Source organism: Rhinoraja longicauda, chromosome 12 (assembly GCF_053455715.1).
Source record: "Rhinoraja longicauda isolate Sanriku21f chromosome 12, sRhiLon1.1, whole genome shotgun sequence".
Taxonomy (NCBI): Eukaryota; Metazoa; Chordata; class Chondrichthyes; order Rajiformes; family Arhynchobatidae; genus Rhinoraja; species Rhinoraja longicauda.
This window is the reverse complement of record NC_135964.1, coordinates 51,996,473-52,020,322: the sequence shown is the minus strand read 5'-3', so window position 1 is coordinate 52,020,322 and position 23,850 is coordinate 51,996,473. Positions and strand designations below refer to the sequence as shown.

At 51.0% G+C, this 23,850-nt stretch overlaps 1 protein-coding gene across 2 annotated transcripts; it reads right to left on the bottom strand.

Annotated features, from left to right (window-relative positions):
• Nucleotides 1-23,783, bottom strand: cxadr (CXADR Ig-like cell adhesion molecule). 2 transcript variants are annotated; one of them, XM_078409745.1, is made up of 7 exons: nucleotides 23,619-23,783; nucleotides 20,655-20,859; nucleotides 18,848-19,000; nucleotides 17,611-17,733; nucleotides 17,362-17,500; nucleotides 16,451-16,640; nucleotides 1-150 (listed from the first exon to the last, which is right to left on the bottom strand). In XM_078409745.1, the coding sequence occupies exons 1-7, from the start codon at nucleotides 23,715-23,717 to the stop codon at nucleotides 91-93; spliced, it is 969 nt and encodes a 322-aa protein (XP_078265871.1). In that variant the 5' UTR covers nucleotides 23,718-23,783; the 3' UTR covers nucleotides 1-90. The 2 variants fall into 2 exon arrangements, with proteins under 2 accessions (XP_078265871.1, XP_078265870.1); XM_078409744.1 differs by lacking the exon at nucleotides 1-150 and having other exon boundaries at nucleotides 12,128-16,640.
• Between the last annotated feature and the right edge of the window lie 67 nt (nucleotides 23,784-23,850).

Below are 23,850 nucleotides of genomic sequence, written 5' to 3'. Positions count from 1 at the left end.
CTGCACCTATTGTCTATTGTCTATTGTCTTCCTTCTTCATTTTGTCCCCTTCATCACGTGATCCCATGCCCCGCCCGGGGGGCAGCTTGTTCACACGATGGACATGGAGTTGTATCCCTGGGGCTTTCCTTCTGCTCCTTGCCCATTGTCCTAAAAGGAAAGGAAACGTCGTCAAAACATAGAAACGGGCCCTTCGGCCCATCTTGTCCAAATCTAGCCGTTTTAGTTTAGCTTAGAGATACAGAGCGGAAAGAGGCCCTTCGGCCCACCGAGTCCGCACCGACCAACGATCCCCATACGCTAACATACTATCCTACACACACACACACACACACACACCAGGGGAACAATTATACATTTTATACCAAGCCAATTAACCTACGTACCTTTGGAGTGAGGGAGGAAACCGGAGAGCTCATAAAAAATCTGCACAGGTTATTGGAGAACATGTAAACTCTGTACAAAGCAAGCACCTGTGGTCGGGATCGAACGTGGGTCTCTAGCGTGAGTTGTAAGGCAGCAACTCTGCCGCTGTGCCACCATGCTGCCCAAACAATTCAACTAGCTTTACAATCTACTAACTCTCACCTTAAAACTATGTCCTCCAGTCTTTGATATCCCTAACTGAGAAAAAAAGATATTGACTGTTCCATTTCAAGAGTCTGAATTAGGTGTCCTTGTCTCACCCCGGCCACTCCCTCTTCTCCCCTCTCCCACCGGGGCAAGAGGTACAGAAGTGTGAAAACGCACACCCACAGATTTATTTTTTATTAAAAAAATTTTTTTTTAGAGATACAGCGCGGAAACAGGCCCTTCGGCCCACCGAGTCCGTGCTGCCCAGCGATCCCCGCACACTAACACTATCCTACACACACTAGGGACAATTTTTACATTTACCCAGTCAATTAACCTACAAACCTGCGCGTCTTTGGAGTGTGGGAGGAAACCGAAGATCTTGGAGAAAACCCACACAGGTCACGGGGAGAACGTACAAACTCCGTACAGACGGCGCCCGTAGTCAGGATCGAACCTGAGTCTCCGGCGCTGCATTCGCTGTAAGGTGGCAACTCTACCGCTGCGCCACCGTGCCGCCCTATTCAGGGACAGTTTCTTCCCGGCTGTTATCAGGCAACTGAACCATTCTATCACCAACAAGAGAGCGGTCCTGAGCTCCCATGTACCTCATTGGAGACCCTCGGGCCATCTTTAATAGCCCGTTATCTTGCACTGAACGTTATCTTGTACTGAACGTTATTGCCTGTATCTGTACACTGTGGACGGCTCGATTGTAACCATGCGTCTCCTTTACGCTGGCTGCTAGGACGCAGCAAAAAAGCTTTTCGCTGTAAGTCAGTGTGCATGACAATAAACTAAACACAAACCAAGAGTTTTTAAATTATGTTTAATTATCATTTATGCCTCTTAAATTTTTATATTCGACTGTCTGGTCACCACTTAAGCTTCCTTCACAACAGATTGAACACACAACCTACCCAACCTATAACTAAACAATCCAGACATTTTACAACCTAGTAAGTCTGACGAAGGGTCTCGACCCGAAACGTCACCCATTCCTTCTCTCCAGGGATGCTGCCTGTCCCGCTGAGTTACTCTAGCATTTTGTGCCGACCTTCGATCTAGGCTTACTCCTCTAGGTGTCACTGTTCATCAACTTTACAATGCATTCTCATTTGCTGTACACACCGATCAGTCAAAACATTATGACCACTGACAGGCGAAGTGAATAACATTGATTATCTTGTTACGATGGCACCTGTCAAGGGGTGGGATATATTAGTCAGTCAGTTCTTGAAGTTGATGTGTTGGATGCAGGAGAAATGGGCAGGAGTAAAGACCTGAGCGACTTTGACAAGGGCCAAATTGTTATGGCCAGACGACTGGGTCAGAGCATCTCTGAAACGGCAAGGCTTGTGGGGTGCTCCCGGTCAGCAGTGGTGAGTACTGACCGACAGTGGTCCGAGGAGGGACAAACCACAAACCGGCGACAGACAGGGTGTTGGGCGCCCAAGGCTCATCGATGCGCGAGGGCAACGAAGGCTATCCCGTCTGGTCCGAACCGACAGAAGGTCGACTGTGGCACAAGTCACAGAAAATGTTAATGGTGGTCACGGGAGGAATGTGTCACAATACACAGTGCATCGCACCCTGCTGCGTATGGGGCTGCACACGGAGGACCAACAGCATATTGGGCAGGTGGTCATAATGTTTCGGCTCATCAGGTCATAATGTTTTGGCTGATCGGTGTATGTCGTACCCTTATCTGACTTCCCAAAATGCATCACCTCACACTTGATATGGTCAAATTCCATCTGCCAATGTTCCGGCCAATTTTCCAACTTATTCATGTCCTGCTGTACCTCAGATAACGCTCATCGCGAGAGTCCACAACAGCACTGATCATTCCTCCTACATTCACATCCGAGTGAATATAATACTATAAATGTTAATATAAACTGTAGAACATAGAACAGAAGACAAACACAAAATGCTGGTGTAGGAAAATAACTGCAGATGCTGGTTCAAATCGAAGGTAGACACAAAATGCTGGAGTAACTCAGCGGGTCAGGCAGCGTCTCTGGAGGGAAGGAATGGGTGACGTTTCGGGTCGAGACCCTTCTTCAGTCTGAGAGTCAGGGGAGAGGGAACCAAGAGATTCAGACGGTGATGTAGAGAGATATAGAACAAATGAATGAAAGAAACGCACAAAAAAAGTAACGACGATAAAGGAAACGGGCTATTGTTAGCTGTGGTCTAGGTGAAAATGAATTTCAGACAATGAGACTCGACAAGACTGAAGGTAGTACTGGGTGGGACAGGGACGGAGAGAGAGAGGATGCAAGGGTAACTTGAAGTCTTAGAAATCAATCTTCAAACCGCTGGGTTGTAGGCCACCCAAGCAAAATACGCTCCTGCATAGAACAGTACAGCACAGGAACAGGCCCTTCGGCCCACAATGTCCATGCTGAACACAATGTCAGGTCAAACTAATCACGTCTGCTTGCCCGTGATCCATATCTATTCCATGCATATCTATGTGCCTCGTAAACGCCACCCGAGTTCGATCCTGACTACGGGCGCTGTCTGTACGGAGTTTGTATGCTCGCCCCGTGACCGCGTGGGTTTTCTCCTGGTGCTCTGGTTTCCTCCCACACTCCAAAGACGCGCAGGTTAATTAGCTTCCGTAAAAATTGAGAAATTGTCCCGTGTGTGTGTGTGTAGGATAGCGTTAGTGTACGGGGCGATCGCTGGCCGGCACGGACTCGGCGGGCCGAAGGGCCTGTTTTCACTCTGTATCTCTAAAGTCAAGAGATCACAAGGAACACCCGTGAAAGGAAGGAACTGCAGGTGCTGGTTTAAACCCGAAGATGGACACAAAATGCTGGAGTGACTCAGCTGGACAGGCAGCGTCTCTGGAGATACATAGCTGTGAATCTCCCTCTGCTCTGACTCCAGTCTGAAGAAGGGTCTCGACCCGAAACGTCACCCATTCCGTCTCTCCAGAGACACTGCCTGTCCCGCTGAGTTACTCCAGCTTTTCGTGTGTAACTTCGGTGTAAACCGGCGTTTGCAGTTCCTTCCGACACAGGCTGGAGGGTGGAGTCTCAAAGAAGCAACAGAGGAGACAAGGACGGAGGGTTGCAATTAGAGTGTTGCACCCTCAATTAACCAATGCCAAGCTACGTCCCACCCTGTCTCTGAGCTCTCCTCTGTCTCCGTGTGATCTAGTTACAGCCCACATAATGATAGCATCTCTCAGCTTCTCAACAAAACACCATTTGCTTAAGTACTCAAGGGGGAAGTGCACTGGGCTGGACTGGCTAAACCTGATCAGGTGGTTCTCCCTACACCACGTGACTGTCAACTCAGAAAACTCTGGGTGCGGCACAGTGGCGCAGTGGTAGAGTCGCTGCCTCACGGCGCCAGAGACCCGGGTTCCATCCCAACCACGGGTGCTGTCTGTACGGAGTTTGTACGATTTTCCTGTGACCACACGGGTTTTCTCCGGGTGCCCCGGTTTCCACCCACACTCCAAAAACGTGCAGGTTTGTAGGTTAATTGGCTTCTGTAAATTGTCCCTGGTGCGTGTAGCGTAGAACTGCTGTAAGGGTTGATCGCTGGTCGGCGCGGACTCGATGGGCTGAAGGGCCTGTTACCACGTTGTATCTCCAAACTAAACGAAACTAAAATGCTTTCCAGTGTTGTCACAAACTTAGAAACATAGAAAATAGGGGCAGGAGTAGACCATTCGGCCCTTCGAGTCAGCACCGCCATTCAATGTGATCAGGGCTGATCATCCACAATCAGTACCCCGTTCCTGCTTTCTACTTTCATCGCTTGATTCCATTAGCCCTGAGAGGTATTCGACCTCTCTCTTGAATACATCTTGAACCAAACATAGGATCTTGTTGCAGAGTCCCAGAGACTTGTAACTAGGGTTGCCAACTTCCTCACTCCAAAATAAGGGACAAGGTGACCTCGCCCAGCCAGCGGCCACGTGCTCCCGCTCCACCAATGGCGGCCTCCCGGGCCGGGAGGCAGGTTGCTACGGACCTAGATTGTCCGGAGCTAAAATGTTGGAAACCTAGAATGTTGGGGCCTACAGCGTCTGGGCCTCCAGCGTCCGGGCCTACAGCGTCTGGGCCTCCAGCATCCGGGCCTACAGCGTCGGGGCCTAGTGTCCGGGCCTACAGCGTCGGGGCCTACAGCGTCTGGGCCTACAGCGTCGGGGCCTACAGCGTCCGGGCCTACAGCGTCGGGGCCTACAGCGTCGGGGCCTACAGCGTCCGGGCCTACAGCGTCCGGGCCCACAGCGTCCGGGCCCACAGCGTCCGGGCCTACAGTGCCCCCCGGGCCTAATACAGGACAAGGGCAGTCCCGTACGGGACAATCCAATTTAGCCCAAAATACGGGATATCCCGGCTAATATGGGACAGTTGGCAACCCTATTTGTAACTCAGGTTCTGATTAAATCTTTCCCCTCTCATTTTAAACCTACTCCACTGGTTCTTGATTCCATTACTCTGGGTAAATGATTCTATGCGTTCACCCTTTCTATTTCCCTCAATGAGATCACTCTGCGGCCTCCTGGGCTGCAAGGAATAAAGTCCCAGCCTGCCCAACCTCTCCCTGTAGCTCAGGCCCTCAAATCCTGGCAACATCCTGGTAAATAATCTCCGCACACTCTCCAGCTTATTTCCCTGTGTTTCCTTCTATCCTTCACCTGTTGACCTTTTCCTCTGACCTACGATTTTCCATTCCTTTCCTGGAACCTTCTAGAATGATGAAAGGAGTGGTGGTGGTGCATTGTTTGTGACAGTACACAATGGTATGGTGTGATGACATGTTTAAAAAGTTAAACGTCATCATTTTGTTTTCTGGCCACGTGTCACTTACGTTTATTAAAGGTGTCGCCATCTTTCGGTATCAGCACATAAGGATTAGTTTAGTTCAGGAATGAACTGCAGATGCTGGTTTGAACCTAAGATAGACTTACACAAAGAGCCGCAGTTACTCAGTGGGACAGGCAGCATCTCTGGAGAGAAGGAATGGGTGACGCTTCGGAAAGGTCTCGACCCAAAACGTCACCCATTCAATAAGCAATAGGTGCAGGAGTAGGCCATTCGGCCCTTTGAGCCAGCAGCGTCATTCAATGTGATCGTGGCTGATCATCCCTAATCAGTACCCAGTTCCTGCCCTCTCCCCATACCCCCTGACTCTGCTATCTTTAAGAGCTCGATCTTCTGAGGCAGAGAATTCCACAGATTTACAACTCTCTGAGCTGAGTTAGACAATAGACAATAGACAATAGGTGCAGGAGTAGGCCATTCAGCCCTTCGAGCCAGCACCGCCATTCAATGCGATCATGGCTGATCACTCTCAATCAGTACCCCGTTCCTGCCTTCTCCCCATACCCCCTAACTCCGCTATCCTTAAGAGCTCTATCCAGCTCTCTCTTGAAAGCATCCAACGAACTGGCCTCCACTGCCTTCTGAGGCAGAGAATTCCACACCTTCACCACCCTCTGACTGAAAAAGTTCTTCCTCATCTCCGTTCTAAATGGACCTTATGCCGCCTGTCCCGCTGAGTTACTCCAGCATTTTGTGTCTATCTTCGATGTAAACCAGCATCTGCAGTTCCTTCCTACGCACAGCGACAAGGTTAGTTGACTGGCGTTCGAGCTCCACCCAGAGACGTTGAGATGCCTGGAATTGTTTAGTTGCAGTCACGGAAATATTAAAAAACTCCAGAAAGGGTATTTTCAGAAGAACTCTAAACAATACAACAAATACCAAAGATCGCTGATGCTCGTTTACCTAACAAAGCCACAGAGTGCTGGAGTAACTCAACGGGTCAGGCAGCATCTCTGGAGAACATGGATAGGTGACGTTTCACAGAGTGCTGGAGTAACTCAGCGGGTCAGGCAGCATCTCTGGAGAACGTGGATAGGTGACGTTTCAGATGCTGCCTGACCCGCTGAGTTACTCCAGCACTCTGTGTGTGTTTTTCTCCAAACAATTCTCAGTGATTATACGGACATGGGTGGATCTGTTCTTTTGCAAACTGGTTCTTCTAGTTTGTTTGTACTCTATGAACAAATGAAAACTAGCATATCAAGTAGCCTGCTACATGAGCCAGAGGGACACTGGACAATACTTACTGAGAGATACCCTTGCATGTTTGCCAGTGTTTAGTTTAGAGATGCAGCGAGGAAACAAGCCCTTCAGCCCACCGGGTCCGCGCCGACCAGCGATCCCCGCACACTAACATTATCCTACACCCACTAGGGACTATTTCTTTAAACATTTACAATTTACACCAAGCCAATTAACCTACAAACCTGCGCGTCTTTGGAGTGTGGGAGGAAACCGAAGATCTCGGAGAAATTCCACGCAGGTCACGGGGAGAACGTACAAACTCCGTGCAGACAGCACCCGTAGTGGGGATGGAACCCGGGTCTCTGGCACTGCATTCGCTGTAAAGGCAGCAACTCTACCGCTGCGCCATTGTGACCGCCCTGGAAAGTTAAAATTTCCACTGTGTACAAAACATCTTTTGTTCAGCTTGTTTTTCTTCCCTGTACATCAATGGCAGTAGGAGACGTCACCTTTTAACTTTGACCTTGAAAAGAAGTTTAGAAAAATATTAAACGGCACATGTAAGAGTAGGCAGTTAGAACCATTATCCAGGGTGGAGTTGTGAGTTTGAAGTGAATGAAGTGGAGTTTGTACGTTCTCCCCGTGACCACGTGGGTTTTTCTCCGGGTGCTCTGGTTTCCTCCCACACTCCAAAGACGTGCAGGTTTGTAGGTTGATTGTATGTTGCAAAATGGTTCCCAGTATGTAGGGCAGTGTTGGTACACTGGTTGGCACGGTCCTGTTTCCACGCTGTATCTCTAACCTAAACGGTCAAAACATTAAACCCAGGGTGGAAATGGCAAAGAGCGAACGACATAGCTTTGGGCTTGCACGATGGTAGAGTTGCTGCCTCACAGCGCCAGAGACCCGAGTTCGATCCTGACCACAGGCGCTGTCTGTACGGAATTTGCACGTTCTCCCCATGACCTGCGTGGGTTTTCTCCAAGATCTTCGGTTTCCTCCCACACTCCAAAGACGCGCAGGTTTGTAGGTTAATTGGCTTGGTGTAAATTGTAAATTATGCGTAGTGCGTGTAGGGTCGTGCTAGTGTACGGGGTGAGCACTGGTCGGCATGGATTCGGTGGCCTGTTTCTGCACTGTATCTCTATAGTCTAAAGCTTTATTTTTCTTGCTTAAGATTCCAGCATCTGCAGGCTCTTGCGTTTCGGCCCACCGAGTCCGCGCCGACCAGCGATCCCCGCAAATTGACACTATCCTACACACACTAGGGGACTATTTACACTTATACCAAGCCAATTAACCTCCAAACCTGTACGTCTTTGGAGTGTAGGAGGAAACCGAAGATCTCGAAGGAAACCCACGCAGGTCACGGGGAGAACGTACAAACTCCGTACAGACAGCGCCCGTGGTCGGGATCGAACCCGGGTCTCCGGCGCTGTAAGCGCTGTAAGGAAGCAATTCTACCGCTGTGCCACCGTGATGCCCTATTTTATTTTGTAAATCTACGTCTGCTGTTCCTCGTGTACTGTATCTTGAGAAACATCAGTGGGATTGTTTTGGACACAGGGAAGGCTGATCTGGACAAGACTCCTGCAACATCCTCTCTCGCTGCTCCCCCTCTGTGATTCCTCCTGCCCTCCGATTAAAGATATTCCTCCTCATCTCCTTCCTAAAGAAGCGTTCCTTTAATTCTGAGGCTGTGACCTCTAGTCCTAGACTCTCCCACTAGTGGAAACATCCTCTCCACATCCACTCTATCCAGGCCTTTCACTATTCGGTAAGTTTCAATGAGGTCCCCCCCTCATTCTTCTAAACTCCAGCGAGTACAGGCCCAGTGCCGACAAACGCTCATCGTTTGTTAACCCACTCATTCCTGGGATCGTTCTCGTAAACCTCCTCTAGACCCTCTCCAGAGCCAGCACATCCTTCCTCAGATACGGGGCCCAGAATTGCTCACAGTGCTCCAAATGTGGCCTGACCAGCTCCTTATAGAGCCCCGGTTTTTGGACTCCAGCCCTCTCGAAATAAATCATAGCATTGCGTTTGCTTTCCTTACTACCGAAGGGTGAAAAGCCTTAGAGAAATTGGCTGGCAATGATCATCTTGAAACAGCCAAGCTGTTTACAGGTGAAAGATGTCTCGGTTCAGTGTTATTAATCACACCTCACTCCCACATTTTCATTCCACAATAACACTTTATCGCCTTCAGCCCAGAAAGTTATGTTTAGTTTAGTTTAGAGATACAGCGCAAAAACAGGCCCTTCGGCCCACTGTGCCCTCGCCGACCAGCGATCCCCGCGCACTAACACTATCCTACACACACTGGGGATAATTTGCAATTATACCAAGCCAATCAACCCACAAACCTTCACGTCTTTAGACGTCATATGGAGTAGGTGTAGAATTACGCCATTCGGACCATCAAGTCTACTCCGCCATTCAACCATGGCTGATCTATCTCTCCCTCCGAATCCCATTCTCCTGCCTTCTCCCTGTAATAGGGGTGCCAACTATCTCACTCCCAACTATCTCACTCACCGCCCCGCGTCACCTCACCCAGCCAGCGGCCACGTGCTCCCACTCCAGCAATGGCGGCCGCCCGGGCCGAGAGGCAGGTTGCTAGGCAACCTCCATTAGGCGGCGCCCGGGCCTCCGGACCTACACTGTCCGGGCCTACAGTGTCCGGGCCTACAGTGTCCAGACCTACACTGTTCGGGCCTACAGCATCGGGCCTACAGTGTCCGGGCCTACAGCAGCCTAATACGGGACAAGGGCGGTCCCGTACAGGACAAACCAATTTACCCCAAAATACGGGATGACCCGGCTAATACGAGACAGTTGGCAACCCTACCCCGTAACCTCTGACACCCGTACTAATCAAGTCCTTCCTACACATAACTTGGCATCATGTTCAGCAATGATAACTGTGGGGCGAAGGGTCTGTTCCTATGCTAGATTGTTTCCCCCCCCCCCTCCCATTCAACTCCCCCTCCCATTCCCAAATCAACTACCCCTCCCATTCCCAATCTGACCTTTCTGTCCTGGGCCTCCTCCATTGTAAGACTTCTCTAACTTCAGACAGCCTTTGCTTTCCCTCTCTCTCCATCCCCTCCCCCTTTCCAGTTCTCCCACCAGTCTTACTGTCTCGGGCTACATTCTATCTTTGTCCCGCCCCCTCCCCTGACATCAGTCTGAAGAAGGGTCTCGACCCGAAACGTCATCCATTCCCTCTCTCCCGAGGTGCTGCCTGACCCGCTGTGTTACTCCAGCATTTCGAGTCTACCTGTTACTGTACTGGTCTATGTTGGATGCCTTGAGGTGGGCGTGCCTGTAGTTTTATCCCAGAAATCAGCCTTCGCCCCCTTGACCATTGGTGGGGTTGAGAGTGGGAGTGGCCGTTATCCCGGATGGAAAGCAGTCTCTTGAAAAGGGCCCTTCACTGTGAAAGAAGGGGAAGGAACAAAGAGGAACATTGTGTGTAGAACCCAAGTGTATAGAGTAACAAACGAGGACAAGGAATCAACAATGGGGCCAGTTTTATTCAGTTAGACAATGGAGTGTCTGCCGGAGGGGGAAGAATTGATGCCAACAAACTCAATCTGTCTAAATCAGCTGTTTTGTTACAGGAGGAGCAGAATCCATCCTTTGAGGTCACCACTGATCACAGGCTGCCTGCATTTATAATGACCAATTCTTGGCATTAAGAGCCATTCACAAAAAAACACACAGCTTGTAATTATAGATGACCTTTAACGTATCTTTCATGTGGCCTTATAGGAGTTTGGTTCAGCTGCGTTTGCGTGCCACATTTGTGGACGGCGCGGTGGCGCAGCGGTAGAGTTGCTGACTCACAACGCCAGAGATCCGGGCTTTTAAAACATTTTTCTCGCAAATATTTTACCGAAGCCAATCAGCCTATAAAACCTGCGTGTCTATGGCTTGTGGGAGGAAAACCGGAGCACACGGAGAAAACCCACGCAGGCCACACAGGGAGAACGTACAAACTCCGTACGGACAGCGCCCGCGGTCAGGATCGAACCCGGGTCTCCGGCGCTGTGAGGCAGCGGCCCAACCCGCTGCACCATTGTTAAATTAAGCGGCAGAACGGACCCAAAATCTTTTTTTGCATTTCAGGTTTTTCAAGGCTGCAAGCATCACAGGCAAATGTCCCGAGAGGGATCCGGCTTGGGAGGGAGGGGAGGGCCGCCGATAACAAAGAGGGATCCATCCTTGGGGTGGGAGAGGGGGAGAAAGAAGGAAGGAGGTCCACAGCGACAATATTGAATACTTTTGTAACTTTGCCCTCTACATGGTGACAGTTTGCATACTTTGTGTACTGCACCCAAAACAAAACATTCCACTGTGCCAAGTACATGTGACAATAAAATATTAATCAATCAATCGGTCGATCAATCAAAAAACAGACAAACCCGAGATTTGAGAGGCCGGGGTGAATCAGCCGTCTTATTAAATCATTGGCGGTCCTTCTGGGGAGAGATGGCTCTTACAGGGCAGAGTTCCTAGATCTCGATAGCAGCAATGAATGAACTCTGCAGACCAAGCTACAATGAGACCTCTGGACATCTACCCTCAGCTTGCCACCTGTCCCGTATTAGCCCGGAAATCCCGTACTTTGGGCTAAATTGGTTTGTCCCGTACGGGGCCGCCCTTGTCCCGTATTAGGCCCGGGGGGCTGTAGGCCCGGACACTGTAGGCCCGGGGGCCACTGTAGGCCCGGACACTGTAGGCCCGGGGGCCACTGTAGGCCCGGACACTGTAGGCCCGGGGGCCACTGTAAGGCCCGGACACTGTAGGCCCGGGGGCCACTGTAGGCCCGGGGGCCACTGTAAGGCCCGGATAGTGTAGACCAGGGGGCCGCTGTAGGCCGGGACAGTGTAGACTAACAGAGTGTGTTCAGGGAGCAGGGCCGAGTGTGTTCGCCGAATGGAGGATGCGCCTCCCGCCCGGGCGGCGGCCGTTGGTGGAGCGGAAGCATGTGGCCGCTGGCTGGGTGAGGTCACGTGGGGCGCTGGGCGGTGGCGTCAACCTTTGTCCCTTATTTGGGAGTTAGAAAGTTGACAAACCTAATCTACCAGCACCGTACGACTGACCCGTATCAGATCAACAGATGCGCAGAGTCTCTTGCCCAGTGTAGGGGAATCGAGGATCAGAGGACATAGGTTTAAGGTGAAGGGGAAAAGATTTAATAGGAATCTGAGGGGTAACTTTTTCCACACAAAGGGTGGTGGGTGTATGGAACGAGCTGCCAGAGGAGGTGGCTGAGGTAGGGACTATCCCAATGTTTAAGAAACAGTTAGACAGGTACATGGATAGGACAGGTTTGGAGGGATGTGGACCAAGCGCGGGCAGGTGGGTCCAGAGTAGATGGGACATGTTGGCCGGTGTGGGCAAGTTGGGCCGAAGGGCCTGTTTCCACGCGGTATGACTCTTGTGATTCTAGAACAGACTTTACAAAATACCAGACAGCCAGGAGATCTAAATAATCTCAAACCTTTATTCCAATTTCACATTCAATTGTCAAGAGGAATAAGCAATGATTACACAGTACCTCTCTACAACTAAATAAAACACAGATTTGTACAGAGTTCAACAAATGGTGGTACGAGTGTCAGTGCATACGATTTGTGTGGACAACTCACGCATTCAATCAACAGCTTCAAGCATCTTTTGTGTCAGATTAGGGGGACCTTTGCTCTTTTATAAAATTGCTTTTCCTCTACATTTTAGCTCACTCTTGCCTGCCAGCATTAACACCCGTTCCTTTAGACTTTAGAGCAAAGATACTAGAGGAACAAGATGGACCACTCCGTTGAAATCGCCTGCACTGAAGTGTAGTACGCAAAGGAGCGTAACGTCCGCCATTTTAGGAGGCAAAACCCGCCGTTCGCTCTGCCTCTCACAGTGTAATCAGTGTTGTGGGGGAACAGTATGTGTGGTGATACCATTAAAATGCAGAATATATCTCATCTGTCAATTCACAGATTTTTGTTATTTTTCTTTTAAAATGTCTCTGCAAGTTTCTGCCCACTAAAATGGCGCCGTTTTACACGCTACGGTTTTTATGGTCGAGTGGTCTATCTTGTTCCTCGAGTATCTTTGCTTTAGAGGTACAGCGTGGAAACAAGCCCACCGAGCCCACGCTGACCGGCGATCACCCCCTACACTAACACTATCTTACACACTCACACTAGGCAACAAATTTACAATTTTCTTACCGAAGCCAATTAACCTACAAACCTGCACGTCTTGGAGTGTGGGAGCAAAACCGGAGCGCCCGGAGAAAACCCACGCAGGTCACGGGGAGAACGTACAAACTCCGTACGGACAGCACCCATAGTCAGGATCGAACCCGGGTCTCAGGCGCTGTAAGCGTTGCAAGGCATTGTAAGTGTTAGCCGCCCTTGTTTTAGTGATACACTCGAAGTGTTCAAATTATATTTCACACAGCGATAGATCAAGATGAAGTTTAAAAAAAATCAAGTCTAAAGCAAAAAGATCAACCACAAAGAACTTTGGACTTGATCCCACCGAACTGCCCAACAGCTCATGGAGGGTCAAAGCCAAGATTTGCACATTGTTTATTCAAGTCAGAAACTATCTAGATTTGCACGCAAGCTGAGACTCCAATGCTTGGCCATTCGCTCCACTACACTCTTCTCACCAAATCAATATTAGATCCTTCATGTGAGCCAAAACAGGCGACATGCTGCCTTAAAGTACCACGAGAAACAAAACAAGGGATGGGAAGGTCAGACAAATCAGGACTGTAACGAGCCACAAACCACTTCAACATCAAAACGTACGACAAAACATTTACATAATAAAACTCATGTCACACTCGTGCGTAGAACGCAAAGACTTATTCCAGAGCTGCAGGCAATTGAGCAGGATTTGAAGACCACTCTAGTGAAGTTGGGCTGAAAATTTGATTTTGCGACCATTTTCATAGTTGGCCTCTCCTCTTGAGTTCCTCTTAAAGGATGGATACTACCTCGAGGCATGACCAAGGGCGGGGAATATATATATATATATATGTGTGTGTGTGTGTGTGTATAAAAAGGTTGAGGGTTTTTAGCTGCATGGTTCAACCACAGAAGCTGGGATTAGGAGGAGGTTTGGTGGATAGGGTTGCCAACTGTCCCGTATTAGCCGGGACATCACGTATATTGGGCTAAATTGGTTTGTCCGGTACAGGACTGCCCTTGTCCCATATTAGGCCCGGGGGGGCCGCTGTAGGCACGGACAATGTAGGCCCGGGGGCCGCTGTAAGCCCAGACACTGTAGGCCCAGACGCCGCTGTAGGCCCGGGGGCCGCTGTAGGTCTGAACAGTGTAGGCCCGGAGGCCTGGGCGCTGCCTAACGGAGGTTGCGTCGTGGGCGGCTGCCATTGGTGGAGCGGGAGCACATGGCTGCTGGCAACGTTATTGGTGGAAGGACAAAAATCTAGCTGAAGATAGGGAACCTATTCACGTTCGTAGATGGTAGAGATTCAGCGTGGAAACAGGCCCTTCGGCCCATCGAGTCTGCGCCAACCAGCGACCACCCTGTACAATGCAACACACACTAGGGACAATTTACAGAAGCCAATTAACCTACAAACCTGCACGCCTTTGTGGAGTGTGGGAAGAAACCGGAGCATCCGGAGAAAACCCACGCAGGTCACAGGGAGAACGTGCAAACTCTGTACAGACAGCACCTGTAGTAAGGATTGTTCCCAATGTTGGGGGAGTCCAGAACCAGGGGCCACACAGCTTAAGAATACAACGGAGGACATTTAAAACTGAGATGATGAAAAACATTTTCACCCAAAGAGTTGTGAATTTGTGGAATTCTCTGCCAGAGGGCAGTGGAGGCCAAATCATTGGATGAATTTAAACGAGAGTTAGATAGAGCTCTAGGGGCTAGTGGAATCAAGGGATACGGGGAGAAGGCAGGCACGGGTTACTGATTGTGGATGATCAGCCATGATCACAATGAATGGCGGTGCTGGCTCGAAGGGCCAAATGGCCTCCTCCTGCACTATTGCTGCACCCGTGGAAAATGGAAAATGGGAAAGGGAATGATATTCGTTGCACTTTGGATTTGATCTGGAACTCACTGCCCATAGGAGCGTGTAAACAGAGTTTTCAAAGGGGGAATGGGCAGGCATTAGAGAGAGAGTAGTGTGCAGGAATGCTCGGGACTGGTCTGCCCGACTAGGGGCGGGCATTGACTTGAAGAACTACCAACTGCACCAACTCTATAATGAAACGAAAACGGAGAATAAACATGCATGGCATGAAGGAAAATCCATGGATGATTCTCGTGCTTGCTGTACAGGGTCTATCCCACACACTGGGTTGTGCTGGAGGCACTGCGGGTAGATGCATCGGGTATGGAGAACATTTTACTCCTTGTGGCTATCTGGCCATCAGGCGGTACACAGGGCACCCTGCACCCATTGTGTCACTCACACCAACCTCAGTAAAGCAGCAGGAACGAACTGCAGATGCTGGTGTGAGCCGAGTAACTCAGCAACCAACGGGCAGCATCTCCGGAATTCTCTCCTCCCACCGTTCCTTCTCTCCAGGGACGCTGCCTGGCCCGCTGAGTTACTCCAGCATTTTGTGCCGACCTTCAAGGCCTTGCTCCATGTATGGACCGATGTATGGTTACTGTCCAATGTTGTAGAGGGCGGTGTTTGGGAACGCCAAGCACTTTCCTCCCCTTCGTCCCCAATGCCCGAGCCCCAGGCTTTCCTTCACGGGGCCCCCAGAGGAGGGTACGGTGGCAAGCCGGAGGTGCCAGCTTCATGCCCAGCTTCACGCCCAACCGGCCGGCTCAGGGGGAGAAGACAGTCTTTATAAAACAGGATCAGAACGACACACGACTCTCGCCAGTATACTACACAATTTACACGGTGGAGGTTTCGACCAGGCTCTTGCTGGACAGCGTGGATGGTGGAACACGCGAGCCACTCGAGACCGCCTGGTGGACTGTCAACAAGAGACGGCCCTCGCTGTTCAAGCAGCCCAGCCAAAGGCAGCCATTGGGTTGGGGGGGGGGGGGGGGGTTGAGGATGGGGTGAAGGGTTGGGACTTGGGTTTGGCATTAGGGATTTGGGGGGGTCAGGATTGGGATTGGGAGTTAGGATTTGGATCAAGATTGGAGGGAGGGTCATTCAGGATTGGGAGGGGTTTGGGATTGGGATTTAGGGTTGGGATTTGGGTTTGGCATTGGGTAATAGGAGGGTCGGGATTGGGTGGTCGGGATTGGGATGGTTGGGATTGGGAGGGTTGGGATTGGGAGGATCGGGATTGGAAAGGTCGAGATTGGGGTTGAGATTAAGGGTTGGGGTTTGGGTTGGGATTAAGGGTCGGGAGGTTGGTGTTGGGGTCGGGATTGAGGGTCGGGGATTGGTGTTGGGTCGGGATTGCGATTAAAGGCTGGGGTCGGGATTGGGGGTTGGATTAAGGGTCGGGAGGTTGGTGTTGGGGTCGGGATTTGGATTGAGGGTTGCTGTTGGGGTCGGGGTTGGGGGTCGGGAGGTTGGCGTTGGGGTCGGGATTGGGGGTCGGTGTTGGGGTCGGGATTGGGGGTCGGAAGGTTGGCGTTGGGGTCGGGAGGTTGACGTTGAGGTTGGGAGGTTGGCGTTGGGAGGTTGGGATTGAGGGTCGGGGGTTGCTGTTGGGGATGGGGATTGGGAGTAGAAGGTTGGTGTTGGGCTGGGTGGTGCGGCTGTGATCTGCGTGCTACACGATGGATCCGTCCCGGTGTTGCGCTGGTATCATGACAGGAACGGCGCCCATGCGGCTGAGGCTCGGAACGGCTACCTTGTAGGAAGGGGTGAGGGCCGGGCTGTGAGCGGGGGGCCGCTCATTCTCCTCGGTGGCCAGCCGGTCGTATTGGGGCTTGTAGGCCTCCATGTTGGAGGGAGACATTGAGCCTAAAGAGGAACGCTGGGAATCCACGGTGTAACTCCGCGCGGTTGAAGCACGGCTCTTTGGAGCGGGGACATCCTCCCTGTGAAAACCAGAGAGCAGAAAACAAAAACAGCGTTAAAGAGTCTCCATCCCCCGCCCCCCCTCGGCACACAGCAACTTAGCAACTTCTGAATAGGACACAAAGTGCTCGGGGCACTCAGCAGGTCAGGCAGCATCTCTGGAGAAGATGGGCAGGTGACACTTTGTGTCGGGACCCTTCTTCAGACTGGATGTCTTTAGTTTCGCTTAGAGATATAGCGTGGAAACAGGCCTTTCAGCCCACCGGGTCCGCGCCGACCAGCGATCCCCGCACACTAACGCTATCCTACACCCACTGAGGACAATGTTTACATTTTCCCAGCCTATTAACCTGCAAACCTTGCACGTCTTTGGAGTGTGGGAGGAAACTGAAGATCTCGGAGAAAACCCACGCAGAGAGAACGTACAAACTCCGTACAGACGGCGCCCGTAGTCGGGATGGAACCCGGGTATCCGGCGCTACATTCGCTGCAAGGCAGCAACTCTACCGCTGCCTAATTCTGCTTGCATCACTTATGACCTTATGGACCCTTTGGAAAACCTTATGGACCCTTTGGAAAACCAGGCGGAGTAGACTCGACGGGCCGAATGGCCTAATTCTGCTTGCATCACTTATGACTTTATGGACCCTTTGGAACACCAGGCGGAGTAGACTCGACGGGCCGAATGGCCTAATTCTGCTCCTGGAACTGATGGAGCCGTGGACCTGTGAGTGCAGTTACCGTATCTCGAATGGCTGCTCCTTCTCATGTGTCGTCTTCTTCTTCCTTCGCAGGAAGAACCAGACAAGGACGCCGATCAACAGCAGGGCGAGGAGGACTCCAATGATGGCCCCGGCTATCTTGCCACCGTTGTTCGATGCTAAACCCGGAAAGGAAATGAGAGGAAAGTGAGCCGTTCCTCGTTCGCAAGAGCGGAGGTCTCGAAGAACCGAGACAACGGAAACTTGCTGGATGGAAGTGAATACCCACAGGAGGAAACGGAGAGCCGAACGAAACATTCTGAACTGCCGACCCTGTTCTTCGCCGTACACTTGTAGACACCGGAGTTGTCCACGCTAGCGTTCTTCACCTTCAGAGTTCCTGCAGATATGTCTGAAACAAAAGGAGCTTTTATTTAAAATCTGAAGCAAAAACAAAAAAAGGTAAACATGCAAACTCCACACGGTCAGCACCCGAGGTCAGGATTGAACCGGCATCTCTCGACCAGCTAAGGAATTGTGCCATGGCAATTGAGCGGCATATCGAGACCCCCGTTAAATGTTATGACGGTAACCTTCACCGCCCACTCGGGTAGTTCAGGGCGGCACGGTGGCGCAGCGGGTAGAGTTGCAGCGTCACAGCGCCGGAGACCCGGGTTCGATCCCGACTACAGGTGGTGCTGTCTGTACGGAATGCTGTCTGCACGATCTCCCCGTGACCTACGTGGGTTTTCTCCGGGTGCTCCGGTTTCCCCCCCACACTCCAAAGACGGGCAAGTTCGTGGGTTAATCGGCTTCGGTGAAATTGTCCGGCGGCGCGTGTGGGATAGTGCTTGTTTATGGCAATCACTGGTCAGCGTGGACCCGGTGGGCCGAAGGGCCTATTTTCGCACTGTATCGCTAAACTAAACTGGTTTGTTTCAGATTCCAACCAGTCACCGAGTCACGATAAGCATTTCCTCTGATCCCTTCATAGGCCCATAGGACACGAGAGGGGAATTAGGCCATTCGGCCCATTGGATCGAATCCACCATTCAATTGTACAGATCTATCTCTCCCTCTCAACCCCAGTCTCCTGCCTTCTCCCCATAACTCCCGGCACCCTTACTAATCTAGAATTGATCTAACACTGCCTATCTCTGCGGTTCCTTCCCACAGTGGAAAGATGAACAGGCCTGTCAAGAATCTGTCCACCCCCGCCTTCAAAATACCCAATGACTTGCCCTCCACCACCGTCTGTGGAAATAAATTCCACAGATTCACCACCCTCTGGCTAAATAAATTCCTCCTCACCTCCTTCCTAAAGGAACGTCCTTTAATCCTGAGGCTGTGCCCTCTGGTCCTGGACTCTCCCACTAGTGGAAACACAATCCACTCTATCCAGACCTTTCACTATTCGGTAAGTTTCAATGATGTCCCCCCTCTTGTTTCTCCTTCTTTGACGTTGCCTCAACTGTGGTACATAGACATATTCTTCTTGAAATCCTTATTTTTTAATGTACATTTACCTGCAATTGCAGAGGAAGGGAGCAGGTGTGTAGATCCTTGCTTGGTCCAAAGGTAAGTGATGGGGGCGGTGCCCACACTTAAACACTTTAACACCGCGTCTTTTCCAACTTCTTGGGTTCCATCCACAATACAGCTTGGAGGTGACGGCTTCACTGGAAAGAGAGAAGTAACACGTCAGCCAAATGCACTCTCGAGCCGACCAGAAGGATTGGTGAACTGTTGGATCCTAAACAGGAGATCGAGAACCTCGTAGCCTGGTGTCAAGACAACGACCTTTCTCTCAAGAAGAAGGGTCTGAAGGGAAGTCGGAAGTCACCCATTCCTTCTGTCTCTCAGTATGGGGGTGCCAACTATCTCACGCCCAAATATGGGACAAGGTAACGTCACCGCCCTGCGCCCCCACGTGACCTCACCCAGCCAGTGGCCACGTGTTCCCGCTCCACCAATGGCGGCCGCCCGGGCCGGGAAGCGGGTTGCTACGCAACCTCCGTTAGGCGGCGCCCGGGCCTACACTGTCTGGAGCTAAAATGTCGTTACCTACAGTGTCCGGGCCTACAGCGTCCGGCCTAATTAGGCACAAGGGGCGGTCCCGTACGGGACAAACCAATTTAGCCCAAAATACGGGATGTCCCGGCTAATATGGGACAGTTGGCAACCCTAGTCTCGACCCGAAACGTCACCTATTCCTTTTCTCCAGAGAAGCTGTCTGACCCGCTGAGTTACTCCAGCTTTTTGTGTCCATTCGTTCTCGTGTGTTTGTTTGTGTTGCTGCTGCAGGGAAGATTTTCATTGGACCTGTACCTCACCGTACAACAAGAAACATGACATGACAACCTTCTAACTCCATTCCCTCACATTTTCTCCACATTTGATCAAATCTTTGCCTCTTGCTGGTGCAGCTCGTTCCATACACCCACCACCCTTTGTGTGAAAAAGTTACCCCTCAGGTTCCTACTAAATCTGTCCCCCCTCCCCTTAATCTATGTCCTCTGGTCCTCGATTCCCCTACTCTGGGCAAGAGACTCTGTGCATCTACCAAATCTATTCCTCTCACTATTTTGTACATGATTTTTCTTTGTGCTAGACTATTCTATAAAAAAGACACAAAATGCTGGAGTAACTCAGTGGGTCAGGCAGCATCTCTGGAGAACGTGGATAGGTGGCGTTTCACAAAGTGCTGGAGTAACAGCGGGTCAGGCAGCATCTCTGGAGAACACGGGATAGGTGACGTTTCAGATCTGGGCCCTTCAGAGAAGCTGCCAGACCCTCTGAGGTACTCCAGCACTTTGTCTTTTTTTTGTGTGTAAACCAGCACTTGCGGTTCTTTATTTCTACCCAACTGCTCTATTGCAACTGTTTATACCCAACTATCCCCCCAGGCTCTCAGTCTGAAGAAGGGTCTCAACCCGAAACGCCACCTTAAACCTATGGCCTCTGGTCCTCGATTTCCCATTACTCTGGGCAAGAGACACTGCGTCTACCCGATCTATTCCTCACGATTTAGGGAGGATTGGAGATAGGAACACGGCAAGCCGAACAGCAACTACAAAACTCCAGGTAGTCCCTGCTTTCCCTCTCCATCCCCTCCCCCTTCCCAGTTCTCCCACTAGTCTTCCTGTCTCTGACTACATTCTATCTCTGTCCCGCCCCCCTCCCCCCCAACATCAGTCTGAAGAAGGGTCTCGGCCCGAAACGTCACCCGAGATGCTGCCTGACCCGCTGAGTTACTCCAGCATTTTGTGTCTGCCTTCGATTTTAACCAGCATCTGCAGTTTATTTTCCAACACAGAAGTTAATCTTGCTTACTAGAAACCTCCAGCTTCATTGGTCTTGTTCTTGAGCCGGGAGACTTCTTCACTTTGCAGTGATACATGCCGGCATCGGTCGACCTTAGCCGCGTGATGTTGATGGAAGCGTCGCCGCTCTTGGGGTCCGCCGAGTTGAAATGCACGCGGCCTTTCATATCTTCCACGCTGGTCTCGTAGACCCTGTCTCCAGAAAAGTCAATGATCTGGGGCAGAAAGGCATCACGGTTAAGTCGCCAGTTTCAACTTATTCAAGATATGTTTTCAAGAGAGAGCTCTTAAGCTCTAACCATTTCCCTCCACAGATGCTGCCTGATCCACTAAGTTCCTCCAACACTCTGTGCTTTCTTCGATTAACTCTCATCAAGGGACGTGGGGAGAAAGCAGGAACGGGGTACTGACTTTGGATGATCAACCATGATCATATTGAATGGCGGCGCTGTCTCAAAGGGCTGAATGGCCTACGCCTGCACCTATTTTCTATGTTTCTATGTTAATTTAGATCCACCAAGCTGCAGTCATGAGATCAAATCCTTTCAATTCAAGCAATAAAATAGTTTTGGAATTAAAAAGGTTCCTATCTGTATTGGTGGCCCCATTATCTGCAAGGGTTAGCAGTAGGGTTGCCAACTTTCTCGCTCCCAAATAAGGGACAAAGGGTGATGGCACCGCCCCCGCGCCCCACGTGACCTCACCCAGCCAGCGGCCACGTGCTCCCGCTCCACCAATGGCAACCGCCCAGGCTGGGAGGCGGGTTGCTACGCAACCTCCGTTAGGCGGCGCCCGGGCCTCTGGACCTATACTGTTCGGGCCTAGTGTCCAGGCCTACAGTATCCGGGCCTAAAACGGGACAAGGGCGGTCCCAAACGGGACAAACCAATTTAGCCCAATATACGGGATGTCCCAGCTAATACGGGACAGTTGGCAACCCAAGTTAGCGGAGTGACAATGAGTCACAGAGTATCATACAGTGTGGAAACAGGCAAGCAACAGACCAACTTGCCCATGCCGACCAAGGCATGTAGAAGCCTCATCCACACTAGTCCCACCTGCCCATGTTTGGCCCATATATCCCTCTAAACCTTTCCTATCCACGCACCTGTCCAGTCAACAGTGTTTAATTGTTATAGGTGTGGACAATAATTAATATAATTTAATTCAATAATTTAGTTTAGTTTAGAGAGACAGCGTGGCAACAGGCCCTTCGGCCCACCGAGACCGCGCCGACCAGCGATCCCCGCACACTAACACAATCCCACACACACTAGGGACAATTTACAGATACACCAAGCCAATTAACCTACAAACATGTACGTCTTTGGAGTGTGGGAGGAAACCGAAGATCTCGGAGAAAACCCACGCAGGTCACGGGGGAGAACGTACAAACTCCGTACAGACGGCGCCCGTAGTCGGGATGGAACCCGGGTCTCTGGCGCTGTGAGGCAGCAACTCTACCGCTGCGCCACCGTGCCACCCAACATTGGGTATTGCTATCCGTTACAGTGGCCATACTAGCGTAGAGTTAGCATGAAAGAAGGAATGGGTGACGTTTCGGGTCGAGAGAAACGTGTAGGAAGGAACGTTAGCTGCTAGCTGCTAGAGTTAGCAGAGTGACTAAAAGAGTCAGAGGGTTTTACAGACTGGAAACAGGACCGTTCGCAAAAAGGTGAATTTGCAAGTCGAATCAGTAGCGAGGAAGTCAAATGAAACGATCGCATTCATTTCGAGAGGACTAGAACACAAAAACAGGGATGTGATGCTGAGGCTCTATAAGGTGCTGGTCAGGCCGCATTTGGAGTGTTGCGAGCAGTTTTGGGCCCCCATGCATTAGCTGCGACATGCTGGCATGGAGAGGGTCCAGAGGAGGTTTACAAATATGCAGGTTTTTGCTCACGGTTTCCAGACGCCTGTGCCTTCTTACAATAGACAATAGGTGCAGGAGTAGGCTACTCAGCACTTCGAGCCAGCACCGCCATTCAATGTGATCATGGCTGATCATTCTCAATCAGTACCCCGTTCCTGCCTTCTCCCCATACCCCCTGATTCCGCTGTCCTTAAGAGCTCTATCTAGCTCTCTCTTGAATGCATTCAGAGAATTGGCCTCCACTGGCTTCTGAGGCAGAGAATTCCACAGATTCACAACTCTCTGACTGAAAAAGTTTTTCCTCATCTACGTTCTAAATGGCCTGCCCCTTATTCTTAAACTTCTTCCCGATGGTAGGGATGAAATGAGAGCACATTGTTTATTTTTTCCACCACCCACCACTTGCTAAGCTTTGTCCCACCCTCCATCTCTCGACCCGAAACGTCACCCATGCCTTCTGGCTCTCAGTCTGAAGAAGGGTCTCAACCTATTCCTTCTCTCCAGAGATGCTGCCTGACCCGCTGAGTTACTCCAGCATTTTGTGTCTATCTTCGGTATAAACCAGCACCTGCAGTTCCTTCCTACACGTCTCTTTCCCAGTTTTCTCCCCCCCCCCTCCTCCTAACGGAGAGCATATTCCCGAAACGCTGCCTCTCCATTTCCCTGCACAGTCGCTGCCTGACCCGCTAAGTTCCCTCCAGCACTCTGTGCTTTCTTCAATGAGTTCATTAGTGATGTGAGCAGAATTAGACCATTTGGCCCATCAAGTCTACTCCGCCATTCAATCGTGGCTGATCTATCTCTCCCGATCAACCCCAGTCTCCTGCCTTCTCCCCATAACCCCCGACACCCGCACCAATCAGGAATCTGTCTGTGTGTAGGAGTCCGAAGAAGGGTGTCGACCAGAAACGTCACCCATTCCTTCTCTGCAGAGATGCTTCCAGTGTCACTCCAGCTTTTTGTGTCTATAGAAGAATCTCTGCCTTAAATATATCCACTGACTTGTGGCCTCCACAGCCTTCTGCGGCAATGAGTTCCACAGATTCACCGCCCTCTGACTGGTTCACCTCGGGCAGGTTAAGCAGCATGGCTTACACGTACAATGATTTGTGAAGCTGTTGGATCTGGCGGTGTCCTCGACCACTCGATGTCCAGCGGCCCGATATCCCCACTCTCCAGTGTGAACCGGCAGCTCAACATCACACTGTCGCCCACAGCTTTCTCCTCTGGATCTGGACCGGAGAGGATCTCCAAACTCTGCGTCCATCCTGCATGATCATAACAAGAAAAGTAGTATTCAGCGAGGTGTACAGCCGGTTCAGTTTAGTTTAGA

Bases quoted from the DNA above. Each gene is read 5' to 3' on its own strand.
- cxadr (XM_078409744.1), bottom strand. From the start codon at position 23,717: ATGTTGAGCTGCCGGTTCACACTGGAGAGTGGGGATATCGGGCCGCTG. The intron at 19,001-20,654 runs GTAAGCAAGATT...CTCTCTTTCCAG, and splicing joins AATGAAGCTGGAGGTTTCTA to TGAAGCCGTCACCTCCAAGC. The intron at 17,734-18,847 runs GTAAATGTACAT...CTTTTGTTTCAG, and splicing joins CCCTTCCTCTGCAATTGCAG to ACATATCTGCAGGAACTCTG.